The 15,204-nt window shown below is 41.0% G+C and overlaps 1 protein-coding gene across 1 annotated transcript in view; it reads left to right on the top strand.

Moving 5' to 3' along the window:
• The window catches only part of RALGPS2 (Ral GEF with PH domain and SH3 binding motif 2), a 143,023-nt gene that overhangs the window by 23,826 nt on the left and 103,993 nt on the right, over nucleotides 1–15,204 (top strand). The window contains exons 3-4 of the mRNA XM_018575286.1: nucleotides 5,734–5,841; nucleotides 9,321–9,371. Of these exons, the coding sequence (XP_018430788.1) occupies nucleotides 5,734–5,841; nucleotides 9,321–9,371 (159 nt within the window). The remainder of the gene's footprint in view (nucleotides 1–5,733; nucleotides 5,842–9,320; nucleotides 9,372–15,204) is intronic.

Raw genomic sequence — 15,204 nt, forward strand, 5'->3', positions numbered from 1 at the left:
CATAAGTTATCCCGAGACCGCTAGCCCCCCCTCCCTGTGTGCGGGTGTCTCCATCAGGAAGCCGCCTGCTGAGAAGACCTATGCGTGCTTGTTCCTGCAGCTAGCTGTGTACGTCCATAGACACACACAGCTTGCGGCAAGCCACGCCCCGTGCTCCCATAGTCACACTTAGACTGCAGAAGGAGCCTATGGCTTCTTTGCCCTCAGTTCTTAACCTCAAGACCAGGAAGTTCCGGGAAAGCCGAGTATCTTCCTGCTCCCGTCATAGGAAATGACTGACCGTAGGTTTGTTTGTGTGGGGGGCGTGGTTAGAGAAAGGTACTGGGCATTTTTTGCATTAATGCAGAGAATGGGATACTTTTAATGTGAATAATTTGTAACAGTGCAGGTAAAGGTATTTTCTATATCATCCATTGAGTGACACAAGAACAGAAGAAATCATAAACTTTTGGGTTATATTGTTGCTTTTAGGAGTAGACAAATCATCATGGCTCAGTTTTTTGTTGGTGTCCTAGGAGGTTGGGTACTTTCCCCTCCTGCTTCTTCTTCAATCAAGACTTTAACATGCTACTGAGCTCTTCATGCAGCAATCAGGATCGTCTAAAGGTGGCCATACACTTTACAACCATCGCAAGACCTTAGTCTTGCGATGGTTGTAAAGTAATTTAAAAAATGTACGATCTGCCCATCTTGGACAGGCAAATCGTGCTCTCTATCATCCCAAGGCCGCCCCCCTGAGGGGCGGGCTTCCGATGACTGCAATGCTGAACGGGCAGTGTGCGCGTGCGCACAACGGCCCGTTCGGCATTTGTCTCCCGAGCACCGTTCAAACCAGCCGAAAATCGTACGATTCTCGGCTGGTTTTCTAGTGTGCTCCCTAGACAAAAGACGTGCGACCGTACAGTAAAAACGGTTGCACGTCTTCCATACACTTTGCGATTATCGTACGATCGCGGGATTTCCCACGATTATCGTGCGATACTCGCACAGTGTATGGGCACCTTAAAGCTGGCCATACACTACAATTATCTGCAGATTTTCTGTGGTCAGATGGAAAAGGTGCAACAGATTCCTCCATCTACACTTAACTGTGTGGATGGAGTAATCGCCACCTGGGCCAATCTGTTGCACTTTTTCCATCTGACCACAGAAAATCTGCAGATAATTGTAAGGTGTATGGCCAGCTTTATACTTGGCACTGCCTTGGAGTCAGTCTTGCATTTTCGCTTTGCATACTGTGCTTTACATTTTGTTATTTTCCATACTCTGCCTGAGTCAACAGCACTGTCATTATTGGAGCAGAGGTACTACCTGCAGTATACCCAGTCTGTAATATTTTCCTGTGTCATACATCTCAGGAAATTATGAAGGCATCCTTGTATGTTTCCTTTACACTTTGCTCCACATTATACTATTTTCCAGACTCATGTGCCTGGCTCTGTTAGCCAAGAGTGTTCTTATTATTAGAGCAGAGGTACTACCTCAGGTATATCCAGTTTTTTGTCAGTTAGCTGTAGGGTGTGCTTGAGTCTCAGAACAGTGATTGTATTTGCGGGTATAGTCTCTGAACTCTCATTGTGTAAATGTTAATACATCACTCCCTAGTACACTCTGGTTTCATAGCATCCTCTGTGTTCCTGGCTCTGCTATATCGTTCTATACCTAACCCTTTGGTACAATGCAGATATTAAGTTCTGCCCCCCTATAGGCTCTGAACTCTATATAGCAGTCACTCCCTCTGGGTATGGAATGCTCTTATCATGGTTTCTCTTACTTTACAGTGAGCTTCATCTGGGACTTACTCTTGTAAATATCTTCTTTTAATGCGGTTTGCAAGGATGTGGTCTCAGGCCTGTATGCACTGTCTCCACTGCTTTTCCAATGTTTTGCACAATGGCCCTTTACTCACTCCACTGAGTTTTATTTGAGGTTTCTTATATTGCTATGTACTGCACTTCGAACTGGGTTCTACCACATGTCCCTTATCACTGTTGTGTAGTTACGACAGGTAGATTTACTATCCAGTCTTTAGACGGTGGAACAGATTTTAGCTGATCCTGCACCCTTATCTGCAACTCAGAATAGGCAGTTTAAAACCTCTCATTCTATAAGTGGATTTTTATTTTTTTTTTATTATTCACTTCCCCATTGTTTCTGGTATAAAAGTTCAGCCTAAGATACTCTGTGTTGACGACAGTCACTAGGAATAGTGTTGTTCACACACACATTACATGTTCCACCCTTTGCTGTTCCCTTTACTTTTGGTCATCAATCACTTCCAGCCACCTGCAATCCTCGCCTGCACCTTCTGTCCAGGTTGTAGGTATGCTAGACGTTGCTTCCTTCAGTTAATTGAGTCTACAGATTAAGGCAACATGTCTATTACATAGGCGGAGGACAGTTCTACAGTTACCAATGACCGAACTTCCCTGCTACATCTAGGAGTGTTTTCAAGCACTTCCACAGGAGCTTGATTCTGGCATTGTAGATCCTAGGACACCTGTTCCTATAGGTTTGTCCTTATCTCCAGCTTCTACAGCTTCACTGCCAGAGCCTGATACCCATGGTTGGTCTACTAGGCCTCGTGTTTCTACCACTATTTGTTTTTTCGTCAGCTAGGGTCCTTGACCCACATCCTCGCTACACTTATGGCAGAATTTAGTTCGGTCCCTATTGGGCCTACACCTGTTGAGGTACCTGAAGCCCATATGGCTATCCCATTTTCAGGAGTTTATCTACCCCAGCTTAAGGTGCCCATACACCTTACAATTATCTGCAGATTTTCTGTGGTCAGATGGAAAAAGTGCAACAGATTGGCCCAGGTGGAGATTACTCCATCCACACAGTTAAGTGTAGATGGAGGAATCTGTTGCACTTTTTCCATCTGACCACAGAAAATCTGCAGATAATTGTAAGGTGTATGGCCAGCTTTATACTGTATTTAATTGTGCTGTTGACAAGTCCCACATGCACTTTGTTGTGGGACTTGTCAACAGTAAGCATTAACCAGGTTGGACTTCCCAACCTGGTTAACGCTGTACAAACGTCCTTGGGCATATAGGAACATTTTGATGATCCAAGTACACAGTCTTTTCTGTTTCTGTGGACTCTTGGACCTTTCTTGTACCCTCTTATCTACAAAATGATCTAAGGGAAGATTTAAAACTCCCCTTCACTTGTGACTTGCGCCACATTATATTTTCCCTTCTTGGAATGACTTGCGCCAGATCATATTTTCCCTTCTTGGAATGACTTGCGCCAGATCATATTTTCCCTTATTGGAATAAACAGTTCTCCCACTTGTTCACTTTTATTTTTTGCCGTTTTTTGTTGACTTTATTGAAAGGTTTGTTTTTTTTCTATTTTCTGCAAGAATGCACACCTGGGTTTTCCCTGTGGCTTCTATTCTTGACCTTTTATTTTCAAACATTCTTATGCTAGCAGATTCTACTCTGGTAGCTTTCCTACCTTACAGTTTATTCAAGTTCAGAATGGTTCCACCTCCCAATTCTCTTGCACCTTCTGTCACATACTATTATTTTTACAATGGTAAAAGTGGAGTCCTGGGAACAAATTTTCCCTACTAGTTTTTCAGATTTGCTCATCTAATTCCTTATAGAACATTTTCCTTATGTTAAGGAACTCTTCTCTGTGATCCATGGATCGGAGATTGCCTACCAAGCTTATCAGCTCTTAATATTTCTTGCCTGGTGTGTCCACCATTTGCATTTTTTAAAACTGCATTCCTTCTCCCAGGTACATTTGCGCACAGTTTAGGGCTGCAACAACTAATCGACATAATCGATTATAATCGATTATTGAAAAAGTTGTCAACTTTTTCAATCGATTTAATCGGCTTCCGATCAGTTGGCCCTGTTCACGACTCCACACACGCTGCGCGCCGCACCTCCTCCCCAACTCACGCTCACCGCTGGCAGGCCCGCATCCACGCTCTACACGCCGCACCTCCTTCCCGCCTCACACTCACCACCCGCCCACATCCACGATCGGCACAGGGACGCGGGGAGATGTAGTAAGGAGGAGGAGGTGTGGGGGGATGACAGCCACCGATAGACAGGCCTGATCTTAGGAGCAAGTTGCTGGAAGACTGCTCAGGTAATCCTGCACTTTCCCACACATGATGCTCTATAATGTATTGCTGGGATTTGTATTCATCTATAGCTGATGGTACATTGCGCTGTAGATTATACATAGGAATACAAATCCCAGCAATACATTATACACTGTATGTATAATGTATTGCTGGGATTTGTTGTACTCCTCTATAGTTGGTGGTATTCTGCATTGCGCTGTATTGAGGACTACAAATCCCAGCAATAATACATTATACAGCGCAATGCAGAATACCGCCAGCTATAATGTACTATTGCTGGGATTTGTTCTGCTCCTCTATAGCTGGTGATATTCTGCATTGCGCTGTATAATGTACTATTGCTGGGATTTGTAGTCCTCTATAGCCGGTGCCATTCTGCATTGATTGCTGTATAATTTTAAACTTTCCATTTCACTATATCGCACACCACCCTTTTTTTTTTTTTTTACTTCCACCTGTAACTATAACTATAACTGTACACCAAATGCAACAAACCATGCACAATCAAGTATTTTATCAGTGTTTTAGATGCTAACAAGCATCAATAGTTCATAAATAGCAGAAGTTCATGTAACCACAATATTCATCCATCCTGTGAATAAAGCTTTGTTGGTCCTCCATTAATATAAAGTCATTTACCAGAGTCATTGAACAAATATACGTAATAACACATATGGGAAACTGAAATTCATAAGAAATAACATTTAAGATAATCCTGTGGCCAGGCTATAGACATTGAAACTTTTATATATTTATAACAAGCAGTAACTGAGCTTTATAACAAGCCCTCTCTGACCTCTGTAGCTGTAGGCACTGTGGACAAAGTCTAGTATATACAATAAGAGGCACTGAAATTGCAGCTCATATTTCCTTGCTCCCACTGGCAACTGTGTTTGTGTTCCTATTTACACAGCATATCTAAAAATAACGATATTTCTTACTTTTTGAGATGTTTCTTTGGAGTAGCCCTTTGGGCAGACTGCAAGCTACTCTTAATGATTTCACAGTGAGTCTGTCCCCAGACACAGTGGGAGTAGAGGGAATTTTCCCTCATCAACATACAAAGCAGAATTTAGGCTTCTAGATCTATAATCCTTTATGGCAGACGGAGTTCAGGTCTAGTTTACAATGAATAATGCGATCTGCCAGCACAGTACAGATGGGCTTAATTATGCTAAACATGAACTCTCGGCCCTTTTGCATAGCAGAGGGAAACTCAGTTTTATAGTTTTCAGAGGCGTGAAAAAATTTAGCAATTTACATTTTTTTTTTTTTAGCTTATGTTATATTAATGAGAACATATAACAAATAAAGAGTAGGTGATATCCCAATTTGGCTTCAAAAGTGGAAATACACTTTAAGGTAAACAGCGTAGTAAGTATGCAGCGTAGTCAAAAAATATGTACACATTGATAACGCTATACTTCCACTTTTAAATGTTTCCTTGTCTCACTTCTACCATGTGGGAGAGCCAGAGATCATTGGGTGGGCATCCACAGTTTTGCAAATTTACCATTCCAGAAATCTAGTTTTCTGTATGCATTACCTTGAGGATTTCATCTAGTTATAAGCTCCATTCATGAGACTGCGCTGACTAATGTGCTTTCTTTTTTTGACAGAAAAGCAGCAGCTCAGAATCCCTGAGTGATAAAGATTCAGCTGCCCTAAAGAAAAGCTTTGATGCTGTCGTGTTTGACGTCCTCATGGTCACTCCAGAGGAATATGCCGTAAGTGCATGTTTTTGGTTTGATAGCGCTGTAGTCTGACTTCTCTCCTATTAAATGTGATTTATTTAGTGTTATGGAAAATAAATGAACAGCACCCCTTCTGTGCTGCAGCTACTGTATTAATCTGAAATCCATTACACTCCCACCTGCCTGGGAGTAGGTGAAGATTAATGTGCTGCACTTTAAATATGTGAGTTTGCTTGGTAATTGGTTTAGACTGTTTTGGTAATTGATTTAGACTGTTTTAAACATCTTTTAGCCTGGGGTCTGTATTTTCTATTGAAACTGATACTGTTTTAAAATGAGCTAGTTTCAACTTGAAATGTTAGCTGGTGCCAGATTGTCCATATTCCACATATCCCCCCCTTTTTTTCCATGACACTTCGCAATAAACTATATAAGCATAATCCACTGGATATGTGATTTTGAATACTGTACTCCAAGGTATTCATACCAGTGACCGATTGCAACTTTATTCTCTAAAAATCTCTAAGGGGTTGTTCTTGGCTTATTTCTCAGCCAAACATTTAAGGGGCCATTCACACCATCGTGGTGTGTTTTTAATGCACGGTATATAGCACTTTAATGTAAAGACAGGCCATTCATTTGAATAAGCTTCCTATCTGAAACTTTTTTTTTTTTAATAAAGTGGGAGCATGTTGCAACCTCTTAAATCTGATAGTGGCCCATAGAACAGAACAGAGAAATATCCCAAATGGGAACACTGGTTTTAATGACAACTGTCCATGGTGGGATTTTGCCTCCAATCTTTGGGGAGATTTCCTCTTGGTATATTGTGTCTGGTAATGGAAGAACGCGGTAATATTCCCAGAAGGGACAGCAATGATAGAAAGAAAAAAAAGATCTGACAAAGTATTCGCTAAATTTGTGCTTTTTGAATAACTAAACACAAGAACAAAAACTAAATGTATTTCAGCTTTCCAGTCCTTGATGGATGCATTGGTTTTCACTTTTCAGGCTAAGAACATTTTCAGAAAGTACAAAAATACCTGCTGATCTTGCCAGAAATGCTGTGACCTTGTCGCTTCCTGTGGGCTAAAGTAATCTTTCCTCTTTAAAATACTTATTTTCCCATCTCCCATGTCATAGAGGTGATCAAAGGCAGACATGTTGGAAGTCCAGCCTTGGTGACCACCATGACTCCCCTCCATAGATACAATGAAGGAATGTGTGTAGCCACCCATGGACAGGCAGAATATGCAGCTAACTCATCTAAGGACTAGTAAGCTGCAATATATTACATTTTTCTTTTTGGATTTAGATACACTTTAAGTACTTCTGACCAGACAAATACAAGTGTAATACATTTTTGAGGGTGCACATGAGCTTCAAAGTTACCTTAGAAGGTGATCTAATGCTCTCATAAGGGTTACTGACTAAATGATTATCAGCTCTAGACAACAGCGGTCAGATTTAAAGACATTAACTCTGACTCTCTCCCTGTCAGCAGCTGTCCCTAAACAGTTTCCATGAAAAGCTGTGAGCAGTCAGGTTCTTACTAACTAGTAGGGGACCCAGCAAGAATGTGCATAATATACTTTCGTAGGTGGAAAGACTTTTTATTACCAGCTTGCTGCTTATGTAATATATTCTGCATGAGTAATCAGTAGAGCTGTATGATATTGCATCACTTCATTATTGAGGTTGGGTGCACCTTTTAAAGAAAAGAAACCATAAGAAATGGGGATGTGTAGGGAGGTTTACTCTTAAATTGTTATTATAGTTTAGCCTTACCTCTCATGGTAAGGTATTAGTGCTTTTATTGCCATGTATTGTCTCCCTATTAGAGCAGGTATGCCATCTCAGTCAAGCTGTGCGTTCCCCCTACCAACTCGTAGGCTGATCTGTTTCCTCCTTCAGCTTAGGGCCAGCACTGTGATGGCTCTGGATCCAGATCTGGCTGCAAAATAAGGAAGGACTGAATGTGGCCTTTGTTAGGGTTTTTAATTTTTAGGTCTACAACCTTTATATAACTTTGTGTACTTCAAATAAATAATATTCCTTTTATTAACTTATGCAATGGTGTGCGCCTCTTTAAACCCCTAGTACTATGTTTTGTGTAATGATCGGCTAATAAGAGGGGTTGAGGTGCTTCTCAGATTGCACGACTCTGGCTTATATGTTGTGAGTTATTAATCATGTCTAAAGAAAATTTCTTATGTGCAATGCAGATCCCAAACATGGATCCTGTAGCTAAGAAGATGAGTATTGGGAACATGTATGTGAGAAGTATGCAAGTTTCTTAACCTACATTGGGGCTCTGCAGTCCTTAAGCCAACCCTATTGTCGCATGCTGTTGTAAGGTGCACATGCTACTAGACCTCTATAGTTACCAATGAGCCAGGAGAAAAATGAAAGCACAGATTACTGCAGTATTTCATCACAGAGGAATAAACAGAGAATTTCTTGGAGCCATGAGGATTGCTGCACCATATATTCATTGTTTTAGACACTGCACTTACTGAGCAAGTAGTTGGCATAACCGTCCAACCTGTTTTATGTGCAATCACACTTTGTCAGGGGTATTTCTTCTGGCTCTCGGTTTATAAACAGGTAAGTTGAGTTTAAATGCCTAACTTGGTCACAGTAATTGGGTTTAAAATCTGGATGTTGACAGACTAATATTAGGTAACCTCATGTTACTGTTGAATTTCCAGATATCATACTGCTCCTTTTTGGAGAAGGGCCATCAGCACAGCAGAGTTGTCTCTGAATATTAAAGGGTCAGTTCACTTTTTTGTAACAAAATAGCCTCTGCAGTCCACAAGCCCCCCCACTAGTTAACAATAAACTTGGCAGCTTATAAAAATCTTTATCAATGTGTCTGTCATACCTGTAGGTCATCTGCACCCACCAGTAAAGCCAGCTTGAAAAAATCCCAATATTGTTTGAGTTCAAAGCTGTCCTCCTGCCAGGACAAGCTAGCAGTTTTGGCCCCAGCATCACAGGAGCGAGCACTGTTCTCTTTCAGAGCCTCTCCCTCTGCCGCCACTGCTTAGCTTGTGAACTGTATAGACTATTTTCTTACAAAAGTGAACTAACCCTTAAAGCTCCTGACATCTTTGATCCTATCTGAAAGGTGTGACAAACATTCTAGGGGTCACCGAGAAGCAGAGGCTGCATGCATTGTATACAGTATATCACCTGATGTGTATTGTCAGCATGGTTTCTAGATCATAAATATTATATGCTTTTCAATAAACTCAGTCTGACCTTGTTCCAAGTGTGTAATATGAATGTTCCCTGCCAGCAGGACCTGTTCTGCTTACTTAATCTTTTCATAGTCTCCTGTACCTCAGTATAAACATGTCAGTTGAACCCCAGGGGGGAAACATAACATCAGTGGATCATATGCTGCTAATATGTTTAAACATACATCATCTTCAATTCAGTGATTCCTGTTTACTTGCTTGCTGAGGATAGTCTTCAGGCTTAAACCTCTGGGCTCTCTCTTGCAGGGTCAGATAACACTAATGGATATGCCGGTTTTTAAAGCCATTCAGCCAGAGGTGAGTAGTTCATGGAATTAGAAATCTTAATGTCTAGCAGTCTCAATGTTTTTTTTCCATAGTTTGACATCACACCATTCTTTCTCCTTATCCTTTAAACTCGTAAAAATCCAAGTATGCCGTAATGGAGACCTGGTGCTTCTTATTTGCTTAATCTTTAAAGCTGACATTCTGTGACAAATGGAAGGTCTGCTTATTTTGCCAGCCACTTTAAAAAGGCCATTTTGTTAACAAACTGATCACAAAAAAAAGTACATTGGCCCTGGATTTTTACGCTTCCAAGAGGCATGAATGAAGTCACCATGCCTTCTGACAAGTCTTGAAGCTTGAAATCCCACGAGGATGCACTCCAGCTCATTGCTGGAGTGCATTCTTGTGGAAATTTGAGCTCCCAGCTATGTCATGAGGCACAGTGATGTCATCCATGCCTCCCAAAAGCATCGAAGGCAGGGAAAGGTTTTTGGGGTTTTTTGTTTTTTTTTAAATTCCTACCGGGCGATTTAGTTTTGTTTACAAATCGCTATTTAAAACCATTTCTGTTGGCGGGCAGGGGGCTGGCAAAAAAGCGGACTTTGTAATGGGAGGTCCACCAAAAAGTAGACATGCCACTTTTAAAAATATGGGAGCTGCCATTGTTGTTTTTGAAGATGCCTCGTACAGGCATCATTATCCTTGTGTCACTACTTGGCGAGACACTTTTCTGGAACCAGCATGTGTGCATCAGTAGTCCTGACGACAACTGCTGGTTCCAGGTCAGGAACTAAAGAAGTTGTGAAGCTGCTTCTTTCCAATATTAGGAGCTTTGAACGTAATTACACCTACAATGTAGCACAGTGGTACAGCATATACTGTATTATTGTTGGGGAGTTGTTACTTGTTTATGCAAATTGCATATTTTCTTTAGTAAGGAATCCTATTGACCAAGTAAGTAATGGTTATTGGAAGGGGTAACACTTATCCTAAAATTGCTTAATAACTAATCAAATGGTTATGTTTATTTGTACCACAAGAGTCATGTGATGGCAGGATTTGAGGAGAAGTTGAGGAACAGTAAAGTATCAGTCACAAATAGTAGGCTGATAGAGGAAAGAGGGGAAAAAAGCCTGAAAGAGATTTGAGTTGTAAGATGAAATTAGATTAGTGGACTAGGGGTGAGAGGTTTTCTTTACATCGTTGTTTTTTCCAGTGAAGCTACTTCAGAAACAGGTTAGAGATACTGGCTTCCCTATTTCTATCTTGACAGGTTCCCTCAAGCCTAAAATCATCGGTGCTCGGGTAGTTCAGTGATACAGCTACAGGCAGCTTATAAGTCACAACAAAGATGCCCTAAAGCTGGCCATACACCTATAGGTTTTCTGCAGATTTTCTATGGTAGGATGGGAGAAAGTGCAACAGATCCCTCCATCTATGGCTATACTGTCTGGATGGAGGAATCTCCCCCTGGGCCAAGCTTCAGTATCTTGCTAGTCAGCCTCGCTGGCTCTCAAAATACCTGAACAATGCCGGCATCCAATCAGATTGTTCAGGTAGTTTGAGAGCCAGCGGGGCTGACTAGCAAGATACTGAAGCTTGGCCCAGCAAGAGATTCCTCCATCTACACAGTTTAGCGTAAATGGAATAATCTTTTGCACTTTTTCCATCTGACCATAGAAAATCTGCAGATCATCTATAGGTGTATGGCAAAGTTTGTGTACTTAGTAACAGTGGTCACAAAAATAACTAAGGCCAAGCACACATTAGATGTAGCAACCACATTTGTTTCTTTTGTTATAGACCCTGTCACCAACTTAAATTAAAAAAATCAAGTATAGCAAATAACTTTTGGAGCAATTTTTTCCATAAATTGTTATTCCTTGTAATGTACCTTTTTAAATTGGCTAGAAAATTTGACTGCCTCAGGGGAGTCTATTCCCTAGCACGGCACCTCCCTCCGTTGCACATCATAGTCCTCTCCTTTTCTGTTTAAACACTCTGTGCTGTCCTAGCTCCTCTGCCCATCTCACCTCCCTAAATATCCATTTATGTAGCTGCTGCGGACGTTTAAATGCACAAATCTTCTGGGAAGATTTTTTTAGAAATAAATGGTCTTATGACAGGGTCTCTTTAAGGATAGGGTATAGGGTACGTTGCTGTTATCACAACCTCTGTATCAGGGCAGTATTTATTTAGTGACAGACAGTGATAGAAAGTGTTAATTTGGTCTACAGTGTTGGGACAGATGCATACAATTGTTTTATTAGCATCTGTAATACAGAGGCATGTGAAGGGCTGTACAATGCTTTCGCTCTGTAAGGGCTGTTAGAGTTGCGCTACCCTCCTTGGCACTTAGCATTGTTGAGTGAAGAGTCTTAATAGTAAGGGCACTTTTTTTTTCTTTCCAATTTTACTAAAAAGACATAGATATAAAGTGACACTCCACAATCTGAACTATCCATAGGAATGGCAGTGCAGAAATCTTACCTCTTTGGTCTAATTACGTTTGCTGGTGCAGTTCTGAGAAGCCCACAAGTAATTGTTAAGACATAAATCCGTAAGAATGACTCGTTCTCATATTAACACCATCACTCTTAAATGACTTGTCTTCATACACTCGCTGTTGCGTGTTGACTGCTGAATCTTACATGCCACTCTCCAGATGACTTTCAAGTGCTCAGTTAAATTATATTGGTCTTGCCAAAACTAATTAATTCTCAGTAGCTCCTCTGATAGCAGATTTAATTGCACCTTTCAGCTATTGTCTTACTTCTGTCATTCTTGGTTTTATCTGTAGGCTTTTAAAATGCAAGTACATGGAAGAATGTAGTTAGTGTCTCAGCCACTGTTGCAGAATGACACTGTCATAATTTCCTAAAAGTTCCAAAGTTATTTTTAAGTTATACTGTATGTCTACTGAATTCTTTCTTTAGATCAAATTCATGCCCTCCTCTTAAGGATGCTTAAATTACTTGGGAAAGTGAACTTCCCCTTTAATGTGCATGTTGGAGAGCGCTGCTGCCCCACTACCCCAATATGGCACGGAATAAGGGCAGCACTCGGCGCACACACACAATGCCCTACGCCTGCAACTTTGTTTTGTATTTATTTTTACCTTTTATCACTTACTTTTTTTTTAACTTAACTTTATTGATATCACAAAGGGGATATCAAGTCCCTGTGTGATATCATTCGGAGGTGACAGGCTCTCTTTATGAGCCTGCCCTCCAATCCAGTAAATACAGCAAAGCATTGTGCTGTATCTTCTTTATAGCTCCACATGTGACAGCTGACACACCGGAAATGCTGCGAGTACAGCGCTCCTGTGTCACTGATCACAGAGCAGACGGAGAACGGTAGTTCTCCGCTCTGCTTTACGCTCTCTATCCCGAATGCTTTGCCACAGTCCCCCAGAAGAGTGGGGAAGCCCAAAAACCACGGCGCGGGGGGGGGGGCACAGACCTTGGAGGGCGTACCCTGTATGGGAGGTGGCGGGGAGGACTGACGAGCAGGCGGATCACTTGTACAAGCAGCCCGCAGCTATATAAAAATTTAAAGCAGCGTCATCGGCGCTATGTATTGGGGCATTTTCACATTTACTCATGTAAATGCCCTGTATCGGCCCCAATACTAGTATCGGTATTGGGACATCCCTAGTAAAAAATTATTCTATTTACAGTCAGTGCTTAGCATTATAAGACCTGTACGTGACTGGTGTATTCCTTGCATTTTCCCACCCTCCCTACACATTCAGTATGGGTGGACATCCGCTTCCAGAGGAGAGGGAATGGGTGGGGTAATAGTAGGCAGCCTGATTCAGAGCCCTAGCTACTTTACTTAGATCCCAGTAGGCTTTCTACTGTATTTATAATATAGGAGCGCTCAAGGATGTAAACATTGTGCATTCCACGACCAGGCCGTTTGCACAAAATTAATGTTTCCGATTTTTTACAGTAAACACTAATGCTTTCTCAGGTTTGGAAAATTTGGCAAAACTGTAATCCTTTATGCCTTGGCTTTGTTCTCTATTTTGCAAGAACGTTACCAGATAATGCAGAAATATATTCCAATGGTAGGCCTTCCCCTATATGTGCAAAGAAAAAGAAAAGCCAACCTGCTGCCTTTTTGGTTGTTACCCTATGTTTCTTCTTCAGGTCAGTTTAATAGCTCAGTAATCTTAAAAATGTGTGGTAGCTCACGTTGTGTATTATGCACTGCTGCATTTGCTATAGCGTGAATAAACCATTATTCTATGGATAGAATGTCCCTTCTACCCTTGAGTGCAGCTGTGTTAATTGTCTTGTAGATCGTTTTACATTCTTAAAGATAAATTGCTGTCATCCTGTACAGCTGAGTCCAGTCTATCATCCTGATACACGCATCCTGTTGTATCCTTGGCTGTCACCATAAGCTGTTTTACCATATAAAGTCAGAAGCCTAATGGAAGTTACTCTCAGAGTATTGCCTGCAGTAATAATTTCCTGTCCAACCGTTCTAAAAAATATTCTGTAGCATGTATCCAATTGCTCTGTAGTTTATCAACTAAAGAATGGCATGAGGCCTAGAACTGAACAGAACTGGAGCTGCAGTAGTGGATGTTCTACAAATCATACATTTTTAATAAAACTAATGTAAGTCACTGACATCTATTTTGATATTAGTCTTTTGTAATCGCCTAATAAGTAGAATTCAGTGAGGGAGGTTTGTACTCGGAGCTGTTCAAGCACTCTGCTCCTCCCCTGACTGCTACATAAAAGCTTATGTATGGAGGGCAAGGGCAGAGGACCTTGGCCAACACAGACAGTAATTTAACATTTCTGGAAAAGAGGGCTATGGCATCTGAGGTAGGGGGCAGTGCTAGGGAATTGATTCTTCCTGAAGTAGTCAAATATGCTATCTCAGATGCACATTGCAAGTCGAAACAAATGTGTATGGAAAGAAAAAAACGCTGTCACTTAGAATATCAATTACTTGATTCTGTTCTTTTACCTGCAGTTGCTTTATGTTGCTGACACGGTCTCATTAAACCCAACTTTAGTCAAATAGTTTTTTGTTTGTTTAGGAATAAGTGAAAACAAGTAATGTCTTTTGAGGTTTTGCGGTCTTGGCCTTCACAGATCATTTATTTTTCCAAATTCCTGATCCTGTGTCACTAGGACATGAAATGAGGGAAATAAGTGTGAGCTGGATAAGACAGCAATAGAAACCCGACATTGAAACTGTGTTTTGTAGGGATGTTCAGATACCAAGTACAGTACTCTGTACAAGTACAGTAACTTTTCCAGCTCCAAGACTAGACTAGAGAAAAATTCAAAAGTTAGGAGGCAGCTGTCATTTTTAAGGAACTTTTGAAGCTCCTGGGATTTGTACATCCCTGTTTTAATGCATGATTTTTTTTTTTTTAAATATATATTAGGGATGCACCGATACCATTTTTGCTAGTACGAGTACTGATACATTTTTGTTGTCATGTGACAGTTTCTCTAAAACAATACAGACTAATGATTTCACGACAGTGGTGGAGAGCCAGGGCTAGGTCCAGCTGCAACCCTGGTAGTTCTCATGAAAATGCCAAGTATCGGCACTGGTATCTGAACATCCCTAGTGTTTTGTATTGTTTAACATGAATTCAATAAATGTTTGGCTGGATCACTGGAAGGGTGTATTTATTAAACATTTGCAGACCCGTTCATTCAGACTTTTACATTCGCACTGTATTATGGTCACTAGATGGAGCCAAGGAGCATAGGAAATTCCATTTTAAATACACCCTTAGGTGTCAATGTGATTTATAGAGCCTCTTGTCTATAAAGGGAAACATTTCTAAAAGTAAGGAAAGTTTTCTAAGTGTGCTGGAATT

Source organism: Nanorana parkeri, unplaced genomic scaffold (assembly GCF_000935625.1).
Source record: "Nanorana parkeri isolate BGI_ZX_2015 unplaced genomic scaffold, ASM93562v1 scaffold52, whole genome shotgun sequence".
In the NCBI taxonomy this organism is placed as follows: domain Eukaryota; kingdom Metazoa; phylum Chordata; class Amphibia; order Anura; family Dicroglossidae; genus Nanorana; species Nanorana parkeri.